This window comes from Loxodonta africana, chromosome 7 (assembly GCF_030014295.1).
Source record: "Loxodonta africana isolate mLoxAfr1 chromosome 7, mLoxAfr1.hap2, whole genome shotgun sequence".
Lineage (NCBI taxonomy): Eukaryota > Metazoa > Chordata > Mammalia > Proboscidea > Elephantidae > Loxodonta > Loxodonta africana.
Window position 1 is genome coordinate 48,874,763 of NC_087348.1, and position 18,436 is coordinate 48,893,198.

General features: G+C 46.8%; 1 protein-coding gene across 2 annotated transcripts in view; it reads left to right on the forward strand.

Annotated features, from left to right (window-relative positions):
- The first annotated feature begins 8,833 nt into the window (after positions 1-8,833).
- Positions 8,834-18,436, forward strand: part of ABTB2 (ankyrin repeat and BTB domain containing 2) — a 199,121-nt gene continuing 189,518 nt past the window's right edge. For both annotated transcript variants that reach the window (XM_003412287.4, XM_064288307.1), the window contains exon 1: positions 8,834-10,160. In XM_003412287.4, coding sequence (XP_003412335.3) covers positions 9,278-10,160 — 883 coding nt within the window. In that variant the 5' untranslated portion in view covers positions 8,834-9,277. The remainder of the gene's footprint in view (positions 10,161-18,436) is intronic.

Consider the following 18,436-nt stretch of genomic DNA (forward strand, 5'->3'; position numbering starts at 1 on the left):
ATTCATGTCCTCGCCACATGTAAAATACATTTATCCCACCGTATTATAGCTAAAGTCTAAATCATCTACAGCTCCAAAATCTCCTGGGGCAAAATGCCTCTTCATCTGTGAAATCTAGAATACAAGTTATCTGCTTCCAAAGTACAATGGTGGAACACACATAAGGTAGATGTTTCCACTACAAGTGTGAGAAATTGGAGGGAAAAGAGGGATAACAAGCGACAAGCAAATCAGCAGAACACATTATATTAGCTCTCAAGGCTTGAAAATAATCCTCTGTTCTCTGAGACTGTTTAGGCAATGGTCCTGCTCTCCAGACTCTGAGTGTTGGCCACACTCCCCAGATTCTGGGTGGAGGTCCCTCTGCCCTGGGCTTCAGCTCTGCCTTCCAGACCCACTGAAATAGCAACTCTGCTCTCTCAGTTTTGGGCAGCCACATTCATCTAGTCCATCTGAGTGGTAAGTTTACCCCCTCAGCCCCGGCAGGCCCCATTCTTCTGCCGTTTGGTCATGGCAGCCCTGGCTCCTCAGCTTTGGGCAGTGGATCTGGCCCCACCCCTCTGGCACTCCTGAAAGACAGCTGTACACTCCGGAACTGAATTGGTGAAGAATTTGACTCTGAAACACAGGAGACCTTAGCCCCACCCTTTGAGACCACAGAAGTCAAGGCTCTACCTTTTGAGCCTGATGCAGCTCTGCTTCCTGTGTTCCTTGTCTCTTTCACTTCTACTTCCTGGTTCCTTGGCCTCTCAACCCCTCAACCCCTAGGGCCAGCGGTAGTCTGCCCTGCTAGGGCAAGTGTTCCAAAGCTCTTCAGCTCTACTGATGAGTGTCTGGAGGCACCCACTCTGCCAGTAAACCTCGGCTGGAAGGCCTTCAGCTGTCTTTTTTCATGGGTCAGCAAGCCCATGTCCACTGATAAGTGCCTGGAGGCATCCCACTCCACCAGGAAGCCCTCTGTGCAAAGGCACTCAGCTGTCTTGCTCCATAGGCCTGCTCCCACACTGTCAAACGCTGGTCTTCTGGTTCTGCTGCCACAGTTTCTCTGCTACTGCTTCTTGCCGTCTGCACTGTCTCCACAGTGTTATATCTCTCCTCACTTCCTTCTGAGTCCTTACCAGTATTGTCTTTGATATCCATAATTCCATTAACAGTCTCTTCAAGGCAATCTAGGTTTTATTATTAGGCACTTTATTATTATTATTATTTTTATTCTACTTTAGATGAAGGTTTACAGAGCAAACTAGCTCCTCATTAAACAATATAAATACTGTTTTGTGACATTGGTTGCCAACCCCATGACATGTCGACACTCCCCCCTTCTTGACCTTAGGTTTCCTATTACCAGCTTTCCTGTCCCCTCCTGCCTTCTCATCCTTGTCCCTGGCCTGGTGTACCCATTTAGTCTCTTTTTGTTTTATGGACCTGTCTAATCTCTGGCTGAAGGGTGAACCTCAGGAGTGACTTCATTACTGGGTTAAAAGGGTGGCCAGGAGCCATACTGTTGGCATTTCTCCAGTCTCTGTCAGACAAGTAAGTCTGGTCTTTTTTTTGTGTGTGTGTGTGAGTTAGAATTTTGTTCTCTATTTTTCTCCAGCCCTGTCCAGGACCCTCTACTGTGATACCTGTCAGAGCAGTCAATGGTTGTAGCTGGGCACCATCTAGCTGTGTTGGACTCAGTCTGGTAGAGGCTGTGGTACTTGTGGTCCATTAGTCCTTTGGACTAATCTTCCCTTTGTGTCTTTGGTTTTCTTCATTCTCCCTTACTCCAAACAGGGTAAGACCAGTGGAGTATCTTAGATAGCTACTCCGCTATTAGGTACTTTAAAAATCTTCCAGCCTCTACCCATTACTCAATTCCAAAACCACTTCCATATTGTAAGTATCTGTTAGAGCAGCGTCCCACACCCTTGGTACCAAATTCTGTCTTAGTTACTTAGTGCTGCTATAACAGAAATGCCATAAGTGGGTGGCTTTAATAAGGAGAAATTTATTCTCTCACAGTTTAGGAGGCTAGGAGTCCAAACTCAGGGTGCCAGCTCCAGGGAAAGGCTTCCTCTCTCTGTCAGCTCTGGGGGAAGGTCCTTGTCATTATCAGTCTGTCTTCGGGTGGGTCTAGTTGTTTCTCAGACCAGGGACCCTAGGTTCAAAGGACGGGCTCCCCTCCTTGTTCTTCATTCATGGTGGTAGGAGGTCCCTCTACTGTTTGTGTTCGATTCTCTCTTTTATATTTCAGAGATGGTTTTGTTAGATATATAATTCTTGGCTGGCAGTTTTTTTCGTTCAAGACTTTATATATGCTATGCAAATGCCTTTTTGCCTGCATGGTTTCTGCTGAGTAGTCAGAGCTTAGTCTTATTGACTCTCTTTGTAGATGACTTTTCATTTAATCCTAGCTGTTCTTAAGATTCTCTGTCTTTGGTTTTGGTAAGTTTGATTATAATATGTCTTGGTGACTTTCTTTTGGGATCTACCCTGTGTGGGGTTCAATGAGCTTCTTGGATAGATACCTTCTTGTCTTTCACGATATCAGGGAAGTTTTCTGTCAACAAACTTTGAATAATTCTCTCTGTATTTTCTATTATCCCCCCATGTTCTGGTACACCAATCACTTGTAAGTTATTTCTGTTGATAGAGTCCCACATAATTCCTAGGATTTCTTCATTTTTTTGAAAAATTCTTTTATCTGAATTTAATAAATTGGTGTCAAGTGCTTTATCTTCAGTCTTACTAATTCTGACTTCCATTGCCTCAATTCTGCTCCTATGACTTCCTATTGAATTTTATAATTCTGAAATTTTATTGTTAATCTATTTGCTGTGTCTCTATGGATTCTTGTAGCCTATTAAATTTGTCCTTATGCTCTTGTATAACCTTGTCCAGTTCCTCTGTTGCTTTGTCTGTGTGTTCCTTGGCTTAGTCTGCATTTTGCCTGATATCCTTCCTGATCTCTTGAAGAGCTCTATATTAATCTTTTGAATTCTGCCTCCAGTAATTCCAAGACCTTATCTTCCTCTGGAAGGTTTTTTGGTTCTTTGTTTTGGTTGCTTGCTGAAGCCATCATGGTCTGCCTCTTTATGTAATTTGATGTTGACTGTTGTCTCCGAGCCATCAATAAGTTATTATATTTATTTATTTTGTTTGCTTATTGTCTTCTACCTTCTTGTTTTCTTCTGTTTTGTTTTGATATGCTGAAATAGGCTGGTCATGTGAGCTACTTTGATTATAGGCATCTTTGAAGCTGTCATGTCCTCTCATCAGGTGGATAGAGCTGCTACTAGGTATGTAAGCCCAGGAGTCCATTTACTTTTCATGTGTGGATTCAGCACAGTTGTCCAGGATGTTGGTCACCGAGTGTGTGGTGCAAGCTCTCACCTACAGTCCTAGATGGGCAGGGCTATGTAGGGGTGTTTGGAGCAGGTATAGGTATCTGGCTGCAGTAGGGGGTTATGTGCTGAGCAAGGCTGCACCTGAGTGCCTGGGTGGAAGGTGAGTCCCTGCCCCCTAGAGCACGTAGGTAGGTGGGTTTTACAGCTGGACTTTGGGCACCCAATGCTGTTGTCTGTAAGGATTGGGAGGCACCACTCATTCTGGGACCCCTGTTGCAGGTGGCTAGGTGGAGAGGGTAGAGCCATCAGTCCTCAGGCCCCTCACGTGGGTAGGTGAGGACCCAGCTTAATGGGGTAGGGCAGTGTCAAATATCATGAATCTTCTACCCCCCTTAACTGTTGCAGTTGAAAATAGGTTTCGGATACGTACTCTGTTGTATTATGCTAATGAGGGCCTACGCTGTTGAAATGTGCCCACATAGGTCTAGGCAAGGATGAAAAGGCATTCAAAGTCCATGGACCCCTTATGCCTGTGCCTAGGCAAAGGGGCTGTGCCTGCCCTGAGGTCCTGGCTTAGTGGAGCTGGCAGATTATATTTTCCTGTTTGTTAATTTGTTCCCTCTCCAAAGCCGGGAGAATGGCTCAGGTTGCACGATGAGTCCCACTTCCAGCCAGAGGGCACGGCAATCCCTGAAGCTGAACTGGGACCAGAGCAGAGCGGGGAGGGGGCAGGTAAATAGGAAAGAGGTACTTCCCAGGGGGGAAGGGTGTTTTTTGATCCCATGAGGTAGGTTAGATGCTTGCACTTAACTTTCACAGATTCACCATCACTTCTCCCCCATTCTAGAGGCTTGTACAGACTCTTCTCTGGTCAGTTTCTCCCGGTGTGGAAAACACGTCCTGTGCACTGCTGCTTGCCTCAGCCCTCGTACGCTGGCTGATCCAGCCTGCAGAGTGCCAGCCAGGTCAAGTCTGCCAAACTTTGCTGCTTCTGAACTCTCTCTCCCTCCCCCTGCCAGTCAGTCCAACTCCTCAACTTTGTCTTTGATGTTCAGGGCTCCTAGGTTGTCATATATAATCGATTCACTTGTTTTTTTGGATCACACAGGAAGCATCTGACTACTCCACCATCTTGGCTCTGCCCCTCTCTCTTTTGTATTTCAAAAGAGATTGACTGAAGATACAACCTAATCCTGTAGATTGAGTCCTGCCTCATTAACATAACTGCCTCTAATCCTGCCTCATTAACATCATAGAGGTAAAGACTTACAATGCATAGGATAATCATATCAGATCACAAAATGGTGGACAACCACCCAATATTGGGAATCATGGCCTAGCCAAATTGACACACATTTTTGGAAGACACAATTCAATCCATAACACTCTTCTTTAATATAGATGGGAAGCATGTGGTGATCCAGGTCTACAAAGGAGGAGACTGTCAGGCAAATCCCAGTTCAGATGTCAGTGATATATTTTCCTTATCACAAATTCTTAAGCACAATGAGTACTCCTCAAAGGTTTAAGAAGGAAAATGAAGAGTTTAAGAAGAAACCTGGCCTTTCATTAGATTGTCCCGTTCATCCTAATAGTTTCATCCATTCACTTAACCATTATTTATTGAGCTCCTACTATAAGCCCACACTGACCTAGGCAAGAGGGTACCTTTTCCTCCTCTGTCTCTCATGGAGTAAACAGCATGGAGAAAGTCCTTGTCCTCATGGAGCTTACGTTCTTATAGGAGAGAAAGACAACAAACAAACAAGAAGGTGATGCTCCCTGCTCTTCAAGCTTACTTTTTTTTTTTTTTGCTTGTTTTAATAAATTCAAGATCCTTTCCCCTAAGCATGAGTATGCTATTCCCTTGCTTCAAACTCTTCAATGACTTTCCTTCCTCTTTAGCAGAGGTGATTAAAATCACCTGGGTGGTGAGGTGGGGGATTTTTAAAAAATTATATCTACATATTTTGTTATGCCAAATGTATGGAGCCCTGGTGACCCAGTGGCTAAAGCAGCTGACTGCTAATCAAAAGTTCAGCAGTTCAAAACCACCAGCAGCTCTGTGGGAAAAAGACAGAGCAGCCTGTTTCTACAGAGTTTTATAGCCTTGGAAACCCTATGGGGTCGCTATGAGTCAGAATTGACTCGATGGCAGTGAGTAACAAAAGTGATCACAAACTAAATTAAAACTTGGTAACTCTCCAAAGTCAAGGCCATAATATCTACTTTTCTCATAGCAGAATTCTTCCTATACTTAAATAGCTGAGATTGTAACCCCATCACTTTCAAGGTAAATTCTAGGGTATTTTGTTCCCTTACCTCCAGACTTTTTTTTTTTTTTTGTAAGAAACTCTATAGCCAAATATGAGACCTTGCCCAAGGTAAACTTTCCAAATTTTATTTCAAGCTACCTCTTTTATATAACTTTTGCATGGGCAATCCCATATCTGTTTTTAATTGCTCCCTCCACTGGAAATTTTCCCAGTGTTTGCCATGGTTTCATCATGTTCTTTTCAACTTGTCCAGGGACATGACAGTTATTTTTCTTCAATGATTATGTTTGGGCCTGAGCTGGGACGAGATTTCTCTTCTTCCAATACAATACAATTTGCTTTGCTAAGATTAAACACATTATCACCAGATTGGCTTAATTAAAATATACACACACATACACAAAAGTTTTGTGTTTTATACCATACTTGCCAACTTCCCAAGATTAACTGAAATCAATCAGTTGGTTCTTTCTGGAGGTAGCTGAGCCTAGCTTTTCCCCCCTCTGTCTCTCCTCCTCCTTTTCTTTCTCCCCAATCATTGAAAACACAAACACACACTCTGGGTTTACTTTGTGTCTTCAGTCCTCAAGTTGACTACAAGGCTTTGGAAAAAATGTGAAGGAAAAGAGATCTACAGTCCTAATTGTCTTTCATAACTTTCTAGCCCCTTTACAAGATTTTTTCATGAGGATTTTTCTTCCTTTTTTAATGGAGAAAATTACCAAACACTTATTTCAATATGTGTCTCTAAAAAGAATAGGAACATTTAATAAACATAATAATACTACCATTACCACATTAAAAAAGCATCAATGACTTCATAATAACAAATATCCAGGCAGCGTTCTGATTTCCAATTATTTCATAGAGTCAAATGTTTATTTAAAAAAAAAATTAGAATTCAAATAAATTCCATACCTTGTGATTGAAAGTGGTTGGTATGTTTTTTAAGTCTCTTTCAATGTATAGTTCCTTCTCCCTCTCATTCTTTCTTTGCAATTTATTTAAGAAACTTGGTTGTTTGTCCTGTAGCATTTTCCACAGGCTTAATTCTGCTGCTTTTACCTTCTGGTGGAGTTTAGCAGCCACAGGATTCTGAAACTTGGCTCTAGGCATCTTTGACTATCTTTACACTTTATCAAGTAATTTAGATATATTAAAATAAATCCCACCTGTTTGCCTCTGGAAAGAAATACTCCAGGTAGTTTCTTAAATTGCCTTTCTATTCAGTAAGTTCCCTGTTGTAAATATTCAGTTAAGTGATTTTCCTTACTTTTGAAGGACAGACACAATGGAAAAAACAATGAAAAAACCAAAACACTTCTTTGGAGTTTTTTTTTTCCCCTCTAAATAAGGTCTCTGGGTGACAAACGGTTCATACTTGACTACTAACCTAATGGTTAGTGTTCAAATCCACCCAGCGGTGCCATGGAAGTAAGGCCTGGCGATCTGCTTCTGTAAAGATTACAGCCAAGAAAACCCTATGGAGCATAATACACGGGGTTGCCATGAGTCCCAATCAACTAGATGGCAACCAGTTAACCGGTTCCTCTAAATACGCATTAGAGGGCAACAGACATCTGCCTTAATATTTCCCTTAACAGGTTTGAAATTGTTTCAGATCTGGTTTCATACTTTTGACAAGTTGAACCTCATGACCTTACTTTGACTTCTTATTTCACTTTTATAGGACGTGATTGTGTTCTCCCTTGCTAATTAATTCTCTTTTATCTTTCTTCATCTTTGACTCGGTTCCCAGTTCTAACCATGAGGTGGCGATATTGCATAAACAAAAACCCAAGGAAAGGAAAAATAAGGCGAAACTGCCTAATAAAGAGCAGTTTCACAGGGGAAAGGGCCATTAGTTTAAGAAGGAAAGAGACAAACCAGACATTTCTAGCTGGTATCTAACTCACAGTAAAATACAGTACAAAGGAGCCACTCAGGAGCTGGGGAGGCTAACTTGGGGAAACACGCACACAATTCCCTCCTTGATTTTGCGGTGCGTTCATGCACGCGTGTGAACAGTTAAAAGGCAGGAGCCGGGGCATCAGCGTACTGGGCGTGGATCGGGTGGAACGGATAAGCGCCCTGGCCGACTGCTCCGGACACACGCCCTGCCCCAAGTTTAGAACGTCCTGAGGGGGCATATGACTTGCCCGTGGGTACACTGTTAGGGAGTGGTGCATGCAGCCAGATCTTCCTGTAATAGCCCTCCCCTACCCCAAACACACCTCATACACAATTCTAAAAGGATCCACCTGACATCAGTTGATATCACACAGAGGTAACAAAGAACTCAATGAGTCCTGGTGGCGGAAAGGTTAAGAGGACGGCTGAAAGGTTGGCAGTTGGAACCCACCAAGCGGGCTCCGAGGGAGAAAGACCTGGCGATCTGCAACCCTGAAGATAAAAACCGCCTAGAAAATCCTATGGGGCAGTTCTATTCTGCCACATGGAGTCGCTGAGTCTGAAATTGAAAACAACAACAGAGAACTCACAGGCCCTTTCGAGAATCCGATGAAAGTTATGGGCCCCCCCTCAGAATAATACTCAGAAGACTGCGTGTTGACTTCAAAAGAGGGACGGGGAGGTCGCAGGCCTCCTAGAGCCTGTAGGTGTATCCGGCTAAGAAATTCTGTTCTGATAGGAACCTTGATGGCAACTGAAAGAAAACCAGACGGAATTGGGTTTAAGCAAGGGTGTCCCTTCTCCCTCCAAACAGAACTGGATTTTCCGCTCGGAAAACGGGAGGGGCTCCGCAGGAAGAGGAGGGAGAGGTGGAGTGCCTGGCATGGCCCCCTCCCCATCCTCCTGCCCCCCGCCTGGCATTCGACAAGCTGGCCTTGGTCAGTGGTCGTTTGCAGAAGACTTCAAACGGGGCGGCGATAAACCAAATCCTGGGTGGCGGTAAGGGGCCAGAACACAGTGGCTTTTTCTTTGAAAATTTCTTTATAACGTCAGCGCCCTAGCCCAACGTTTCGACTCCTCCTTGCGCGGTTTCTGCTCCACACCTCCCGGCTTCCCCCTCCTCCACCCTCGACCAGGCTTTGCCCGACCCTCGGCCTCCAGCCCCGCCTCCGCCGCCGCGGGGTTTCACCACCATCCGAGTGAAATCTGCATAGTCTCCGCCCTCCTGGGGGATCATTGGTGCAGCCTCTGCCCGTCGCGGTCGGTGATTGGTGACCTGTGTGGGGTAATTTGCATGCCGCGGCAGCTGGGTACCCAGCTGTGCCGGCGGCTCGCCCGACGCAGAAGTTTGCCGAGCGCTTTCTTGTCTGCGAGTCCCGGGCTCACCGCTGCGCGCGGCGCCGCCGCCTCCTTCTCTTCCTCCTGCCGCCGCCGCCCTGTTCTCTCGGGATTCTTTCTCTGAGGAGGACAGACGCTCTGCTCTTGGAAAGTTGAAGTGAACGAGAGGGAGTGCCGAGGAGGAGCGGCAAGGGCAGTTCCAGTGACCAGCTCCGCGTTGGGACGCCGGGCGCTTGGGGCTCCCGCTCGCCGCGATTTCGCCCACCTTCCCGCGGGCCCGCGGGCGATGCGGCCCCCGAGCCCCGCGGCGCCGAGAGGGAGAAGGGCGCTCCGGAACGCCTAGGGCTCATTTCTGCCCACTTAGAGAAGGGGGCATGGAGTTGTGAGCGCCCCTTGTTCTGTAAGGCCGCCGGCAGGCTCCCCATGGCCGGGACGTACAGCTCCACTTTGAAGACGCTGGAGGACTTGACCTTGGACTCCGGCTATGGGGCCGGGGACTCGTGCCGCTCGCTCAGCCTTTCGTCCTCCAAGTCCAACTCGCAGGCGCTCAACTCTTCGGCGCAGCAGCACCGCGGGGCGGCCTGGTGGTGTTACTCTGGCTCCATGAACAGCCGCCACAACAGCTGGGACACAGTGAACACGGTGCTGCCCGAGGACCCCGAGGTGGCGGACCTCTTCTCGCGCTGCCCTCGACTCCCCGAGCTGGAGGAGTTCCCCTGGACCGAGGGGGACGTGGCCCGCGTGCTCCGCAAAGGCGCCGGAGGCCGGCGGCTGCCTGCGTTCTCCGGCGAGGCAGTGCGGCGCCTGGCGGGGTTGCTCCGCAGGGCGCTGATCCGCGTGGCCCGCGAGGCGCAGCGCCTGAGCGTGCTGCATGCCAAGTGCACCCGCTTCGAGGTGCAGAGCGCCGTGCGCCTTGTGCACAGCTGGGCGCTGGCGGAGAGCTGCGCACTGGCCGCGGTCAAGGCGCTGTCCCTGTACAGCATGAGCGCGGGGGACGGGCTCCGCCGAGGCAAGTCGGCGCGCTGCGGCCTCACCTTCTCCGTGGGTCGCTTCTTCCGCTGGATGGTGGACACTCGCATCTCCGTGCGCATCCACGAGTACGCGGCCATCTCGCTCACCGCCTGCATGGAGAACCTGGTGGAGGAGATCCGGGCCAGGGTGCTGGCCAGCCAGAGCCCTGACGGCGGAGGGGCCGGAGGCGGGGAGGTGTCTGCCGAAGCCCTGGAGATGGTCATCAACAACGACGCCGAACTCTGGGGCGTCCTGCAGCCCTACGAGCATCTCATCTGCGGCAAGAACGCCAACGGTAAGCGCGCGGGCCTCGGACGGGTCGGGAGGGAAACCCCGGCGTGGGCTACCTGGCGGTAGTTCCTAGGCCGAAACTGGTGAGTGTGCCGAACTCTAGGAGAAAGCGTTTGGTCTGGAGGGGAGAAGTACATAAAATAGATCTTTCCAGAAATTGTTCTTATGGTGATTAACTTTTGGAGGGTAAAGTCATGGTTGAGTTTCTCCAACCTGTTTTGCTTGACATTGTCTGGAGACTGTTCACTGATTGAGATTGAGCCTCTTTATCAAGCCGTTCCTGAACCTCTCATGAAGCAAAGCTTACTGCCCTACTATTCTTGCCTGTCTGATTGGGTCTCTACTTGGCATCTTTCCTCAAAGCCTGTGCTGATTGACACTGTATGTGGTTCTGCCCCTGGGTCCTCTCCAGCCCAATAGCAGTAGCCAAAGCTTCCAAACTCCAGGAGTTGAGCCTTGGATGAGTAGAGTGGAAGGAGGAGGGGAACAGGAAGCCCAGGATCTGGTGCTGCTGCTTTGGGCTTTGCTGGGTTGAAGGATAGAATACTTGGAATTAGGCCCTTTCCTGGGAAGTGGAAGGGTCATGGGGGGTTCTTAAACCCTGTGTGCCCAGGGTGATGGTACCTGGTGACCCCTGAATTCTCCTTCCAGAAAGGGAACCACATGCTGTCTTCCGGAGCCTGATTTTCCAAGTTGTAACCAACCAAACCCTGTGATTAAAACCCTGTGTTGGATTAAATGCACAACCGTATGGGCTTTCCTGAAGGAAAGGATGACCTAGTAAACCACATGATGAGGAAGAGGTGGGAGGGGGTGGGCAACTCTGCATGGTGTCAAGTCTGGGAAAGGAGCCACTGGGTAGTTTCATTTTTCTGAAGGATGGCATGGCTTCAGTGCAGAGGATGGAAATGAAGCACTTGACCATCTCCCTGGTAAGGTTAGGATGTGACATGTGCTTAACAGCGAACTGTCTACCAGACTCCAGTTTCAGGAATTGGCAAACCATGACTAATTTAGAATGGTACTTTGGTCACACATCCTTGCCATCCAATTAGATGGCCATTTAGGGGCAGCTTTCAGGGACAAATAAGCAAGGAGTGGAAAAAGGCCAGGTAGATATTGGGGACTGATAAAGGGAACCGAATCCAAATGTGGTTTAACAAGCATAATGGCTAAAATTTAAATAACACTTAGCAATGTGCAAGTTACTGTTCTTAGCACTTTATATGCTAACTCAGGGATCCTAATAACCATACTGGTAGATACCTATAGTATTGTCCCCTTGATATAGGTGGGAAAACCAAGGAACCCAGTGGTTGAGTAATTTGCCCAAGATTAGACAGGTAAACCCGGTGCTGTCGAGTTGATTCTGACTCATATCAACTGTATAGGACAGAGTAGAACTGCCCCATAGAGCTTCCAAGGAGCACCTGCTGGATTTGAACTGCCGACCTTTCGGCTAGCAGCCGTAGCACTTAACCACTACACCACCAGGGTTTCCTGATTAGACAGGTAGTACATTGCAAATCTGTGATTCGAACTCAGGTGGGCTCCAGAGTCCAAGCTTTTAGCCACTAGAAGAAAAGAAACAACTTGGTTTTTATTAGTTCCGTTTCCAAGTAGAGCAGTTGATATGTTAGGGCCCATTTTGAAGACACTTTGTAAGTAACCATGGCTTGCCTTAATTTTCATTGGTTTTGTCTTTAATTCTGGCATTGCCAAAGGTGATGGCCTGGAACCAAAGAGTGTTCGCCTTTTCCATTTTCTTCTTGGCTCAGGGTTGATATCAGTCTAGAACTTCAGTTGGTGATGTCACAGCTGATAGTTATGCTTCACCCTCCAGGTTTTTGACATCAACACCGGGAACACCAGCTCCAGGAGAGGCAGTGGAGAGCAGGGGGTTTTCCATTCAGTTGTACATAGCCTTGGGGAAGGGTTCTCTACTTTTGGCAGAGGAAGACCCAGGCTGAACTTGTAAGAAGCAAAGGCTCTAAGAGAAAAGATGGAAGCCCTGACTGTATAAAGCAAACTAGAATAAAGGTGAAAGATAAAAACAAAATGCCTCCCACACAGAGCTGGTGCCCAGCAGGCTGAGGCACTGCTTTCCAATTTTTCTAACAACAACTTGAGACTCGTTAGAGCAGCTGCCTCTCCAGGCACCCAGAAAACAGAGTGACCAGTAATTGCAAGAAAACAGGTGTCTTCCACTAAACGGCTTACCCCATAGGGCTATTTGGTATCTGGGATTTTCTTTATAGGATGGGCTTTTGACCCCATTATTTGACATCTTCCCTACCCTCACCCAAAACAATCCTTCTTAAACTGTGGTAGTCGTGACAGCAGGAGTCCCTATGTGACAGACACCAAAGCTCCTGGGATGCTCAGGAAGTGTCTCCCTTTGTACATTCTGGTCTCCAGGGAACTCGCAGGCGAGGTGGCCTCTCACTTCTACTTAGTAACATGCTCATTTTTTATACATGAAAAGCTGGGGGTGGCCTCACCGAACAATAGCCAGGCTGATTTATTAAGTCTGTTTAGACAAAGTGAAATGAATGCTTAGGAGAGGAGCAATGAATTACTTAGGTCTGAAAGCTGGCTTTAGAGGGAAGCAGAAACTGCTTAGGAAAAAAATGCAGAAATCCCAACCTTTGTTATATTAAAATTACCCTAAGGCCAGTAAGGTTACAGTTTACACAGCTGAAGGAAGACCAAGCGGAGAGTGGGTACACATGGGAGAGAGAGTGCTGGTTAGTATTCTTGTCCGGCTGGTCTTGCCTTTAAATTATATATTGTTGTTGTTTTGCCTGCTAATTATACAGCATGGGCACATGCCTTTGACTCAGCTATATAGGGCCCTTAAAACTTATAATGTCTTGCAATGAGGAATTCAAGGGCCTAATCCATCCTATGTATTACTCAATGCTGGATAAATATGGTTTTGCTCAGCCCAAGATGGATGATAAAAGTTCTTTAGTGTTTATAAAACATGATCTCAGCTTCCTAGAGCAGCAGAAGTTATCTGTTGCTTGCTCATTTGGTGTGGATGTCCCTGCTCCCAGGGCAATGTAGTTGAACGTTGATATCTCTGTGGCTTCCTAATGGGGAGGTAGAGAAACTGCTTTAGTGGTAGAGGAGTATTTATAAACAGGGAGCTGGCAGAAAATAGACTTCCTCCTCCTCCTCCTCCTGGTATGTGAGTCCCATGCTTTGAGTGTCACTTCCAAGTTTCTCCTTGGCCATTTTTCTTACTAAGCTTTCATGAGTATCCATGGCGCGTAAGGAAATCCTTAACTCCTGGACTCTAGATTAAATGATAGAATACTGGCGAGACTATTCTTACTCCAAAGCAGTATCCAGGGTGTACATGAGCATTGCTCTATCATAGTGGTAAAGAGTACAGGCTTGGGAGTCACCATGCAGGGTTTGAAGCTCTCCTCTACCAGTTATGTGAGTGGCCTGGGGCAAATTTTTTGATCATGCTAAGCCTCAATTTTGTCATCTGTAAAATGGGGGCTAGTAATAGCACCTATCTCATAAGGCTGTTGTGAGGATTAAGTGGTGTCATAGATTTAAAGATTTTAGCACATAGTAAGTGCTCAGTAAATAGTAGCAATTCACTCAACAAATACTTATTGAGCACTGACCTTGTGTCCACCATTGGTAAAAGTCCTGTGGATTAAGTGGTGAACAATGCGGGGGGGGGGGGTCCTCTTCTCATGAAGCTTACAATCCAGTGGAGACAAAACATAAAAAATAATTTACTCTAAGCTGTATTATTTAAAAAAAAAAAAAAAAAAGAGAGAGATAGTGTGACTGGGGCTAATTTAAATGACAGGGAAGACCTCTCTGAAATTTTCTTAGAAACAGCCAGTAATATCAACATTACTATTATCAAAAAATAGTGACTGCAGACTTTTCTGAATTATTCAGTTATTTACCAGTTGGGGCAAGTCTCAACACCTCATTTACAGCTGAGCAATAGAAAGGCTGCGTCTAGAGTGGGAATGGGAACGCCTCTCCTGGTTGGGGGATTCATTTAGTGAGGAGATTGTGGAATGCATGTCCACTGAGGTACTGAACCCAATGAGCAAGAGTTAATTGAGTTGGATTTGCTCTTTAAGCGGTTTCCACACCTGGGATAGTCTGAGGGAGGAGGGCTGCTTACCCTTCTCTTTGACCATTTTACTGAAGCCAAGGAGCTGGTAAACTGAAACAAAGCAGAAGCTTTGGAAATGAAAACTTAGTTTTTGCTTTCATGCCTGAGAAATATAACTCCAGCCTGAAGTAGAGGAACAAGGCAGTTGTTCCACTTCCTCCAGAAAGTCTTACGCGACTCCCTCTCCCCTTGCCTGGAAGAACCAACCCTCCTCCGTGTTTCCCAGCACCCATAGCTGTCTCTCCCATGAGACTGAGCTCATAGGCATCACTGTACCCCCTGCACCTCCCAGTTGTCTAGCAGATAATAACCCAAAAACCAAACCCATTGCCACCAAGTCGATTCCAACTCATAGCGACCCTATAGGACAGAGAAGAACCGCCCCATACAGTTTCCGAGGAGCACCTGGTAGCTTTGAACTGCCGTCCTTTTGGTTAGCAGCTGTAGCTCTTAACCACTACAACCACCAGAGTTTCCAGCACATAACAGGTACTCAATAAATGTTGGGGGGGGGGGAAGAAGAATTGAGCCCAGCACATAAAATGTTTAGTTCTAGAGTTTGCATTTGAACTGTCTTGACGCATCGAAGGAACCTTCCTCCACTTCAACCACGGCAGAGGATTTCAAGTTCTTTATGAAGAGGCAGCACTTTGGGGGTGCCCACACCATAGCGACATCATTCTACCTTTTAATATCCTTTTTTCTAGCAGAGTTCTCAGGCTGGCTGTGATAAGTAGGATATGAATTGGGACGGTTTTCAGGTTAAGAGGATGCCTTCGGTGTGCGGAGTAGCTTTGATTTGGCACCCAGAGTGGAAGGGTTCCACAGCAGAAGCCTAATAGGCAACAGATAAACCAATAGGGAGATTGACACTGGCAATCAGATCCTTTAGGAATAGCAATATCCCCTAGTTGCCAGAGAACAATCTCCGTGGGTGACTGTTGCTGGAAAGAGGTTGCGTCATTGTCCCACCCCACCCACCTCCATCCTGAGAACTGAACCCAGGTAATCAGCTGCCAAGACCTTTCTGGGATGTGTAAACGACATGAAACCATGAGTCAAAACTACTACTAACACTCCAGCAGCCATAATAATAGGCCTGATCTTTGTACAGTGCCTTAAACTTTTCCTCATCTAAGAGCTTTCACTGAGGAGTCTCTGAAAGCCCAGAATTCACAGCTTGATAACAGCCTGGCCGGGACCATGCCCCACGCTGCTCAAGCCACAGGCCTTGGATCACAGAATCGAGGGTAGTGAGGAACAGGTCAGTATGTGACCCACTTCAGAATGGCATTTAGGGTCAAACTCATAGCACAACAACAATATTTCTTTTAGAGTGTTTGTTCAGGGCCCTGTGTGTCCGGGCACTTTACATACATTGTTGTAGATGTTGTTTGTTGCTGTCAAGTCAATTGTGACTTGTGACAGCCCATGTGTACAGAGAAGAACTGCTCCATAAGGTTTTCAAGGTTGTGCCCTTTAGGAAGCAGATTGCCAGGCACGTCTTCAAAGGCACCTGTGGGTGGGGTCGAACTGCCAACCTTTTGGGTAGTAGTCAAGTGCTTAACCATTTGCACTACCCACGGACATTAGGCCAGTGGATCTTCATAACCACTGTGAAGGATCGATCAGGCATCGAGCCTGGGTGTGTATCTGCCTCTAAGGGATCCCATGCTACCCCGTTTAAATGCTACTTGCTGTCTCTCCCAGCTCAGGGAGCGTGCCTGCAGGTGCCATCGATTTTTAAGGAGCCTTTATTGCTGCTCGTGAGGGGGTGGGGAGCTGCCCAGGGAGGGCCATCACAAGTGTCAGCTGCTGGCTGATCAATAAGCTCAGCAGAATGCAAGAGCTGCAGACGCCATTGCAATGCTCTTCTCACGAGGGGTGAGTTACCGTAGCTCAGGGAAGGTGGACGCACAATGAAGGTAAAGAATTGCAAAGAATCCTGGGTTTAGGGCCCTGGGATCCTGGGGCTCAGCTTACTTGCTCTCCAGAGCCTTTTCCAAGGGAGCTTTTCCTCGAGTCCACTACAATGTCTGGCTCCGTTCGAGGAGCACAGGAAGAGAATGAAATCAAATGCTTAAATGCAGCAAAAATTTTTCTTAATTGGATTCCATTTGCTTTGTTTCTTACTGACCCATGTCCTGAAGGAAATTATTTAAAGTCTCTAGGTCTGCATTTCTGTGGAGTCAATTCTGTCTCATGGCGACCCAATAGGATAGGGTAGAACTGCCCCAAAGGGTTTCCGAGGATATAATCTTTACGGGGGAAACTAAGGTGGCATAGTGGTTAATAGCTACGGCTGCTAACCAACAGGTTGGCAGTTTGAATCCACCAGGTGCTCCCTGGAAACCCTATGGGGCAGTTCTACTCTGTCCTGTACGGTCGCTCTGAGTCGGAATCGCCTTGACGTCATTGGGTTTTTTTAAAAAAAAAAAATCTTTATGACAGCAGACCACCACATCTTTCTCCAGAAGAGCCGCTGTTGAGTTTGAACCACTGACCTTTCTGTTAGCAGCTGAGCACTTAACCACTGTGCCACCAGGGCTTGGCTCTCATACAGGGAGCAGTATACTGGTATTTTTGTAGTGCTGCATACTCAGTGCTTAGGGGATGTGTGGTGTCAAGAGGGCAGCAAGGGGTGAGGCAGCCTGAGGGTAAATCCTTGCAGCCTCCTCTAGAGCTTTGTGATTCTGGTCAACTTGTTTAACTTCTGTGCCTTAGTTTCTTCCTTTGGTAACAGGATTTCTCAACCCTGGCCTTTTTTTTTTTTTTTTTTAATAAAATTTCATTTTTGTTGTTGTCAAAGTGTACACAGCAAATTAGATTCCCCAACCTCGTTGCTATTGATGTTTTATACCGCATAGTTCTTTGTTGTGGGGGCTGTCCTGTGCATTGTAGGATGTTTAGCAGCATCCCTGGCATCTACCTACCAGTTGCTAGTAGCATCCCCACTCCCCAGTTGTGACAGTCAAAAATGTCTCCAGACACTGCCAGATGTCCCCTGAGGGGCAAACACTGCTCTATAAAATAGGACTGAAAATAGTACCCAACTCAAAGGATAGTGGTAAGGGTTAATAAGGGACTTTGTAATGTGTAGAGTCTCTGGGCGATATAAATGATTAGTGTACTTGGCTGATAACTGAAAGGTTGGAGGTTTGAGTCTACCCAGAGGGGCCTTGGAAGAAAGGCCTGGCGTTCTACTCCTGAAGAACCAGACATTGAAGACCCTCTGGAGCACAGATCTACTCTGATATGCATGGGCTTGCCGTGCATTGGAATTGACTGCACGGCAACTAGTTTGGTTTTGCAACGTGCAATTTGGCACATAAAATACTAGTTCCAATTATCACTAAAAATTTTGCAAACTTGTGCTGGATGTGCCAGTTGTGTTCACTTTTGCCAAAGTGGGAGTCTAGTGCAGGGGAAGATTGTGACCTGAATCTCAGGGTGACGAGTGTTAGTCACAAGGCTTTCCCTGGAAGTTAAGATGTCTGAAGAAAGTGCCCTCTGCTCAGTGATGTCTGGGTGGCCCCCAAAATGATGTGGGCTGGGAGTGGGCTGTGAGATCAGACCCCCTCTGCCTTCCAAGCTCACACCCGCCACTGCCAGGATGACACCAACAGTATGGATTCTAAAGCTCCAGGCCCCAGAGAACAATTGTGCTGTGGATATTTGACCTGGCTTGTTGCAACCGACGAGTCCTGAGCCACAGGGATGGCAGGTGTTTTGTGTTTTGCTGACCTGTCATGTAAACACATTTTGTGGCGTTCTTGCTTGTTTTAAAAAAGGCCCAAATAGTTTTGGAATTTTGGCTGTATATTTGGAGCTGCATGCCAGTTTGGGAGGAGATGCTTCAGGAACAGCCTGAGCAAGCCTGAGACATGCCACGCTGGCCTCATTAATCAACGAATTCCCATGCGCCAGCTATGTACGAAGCAATAGAGACAGATTTGGGCAGGCAAGAATTGATTTCAGCTGTCAAGGAGTTTAGACTGTAGGAGGGAAAGCAAAGCATGTACCTAGATACTTACAAAGAAGTGTGTGGTTGCTGCAACCAAATAACAGAGGTGATGCTGAAAACCGCCACGTACTATGTGGCTGTGCCCATTGTGGGTGCTTTC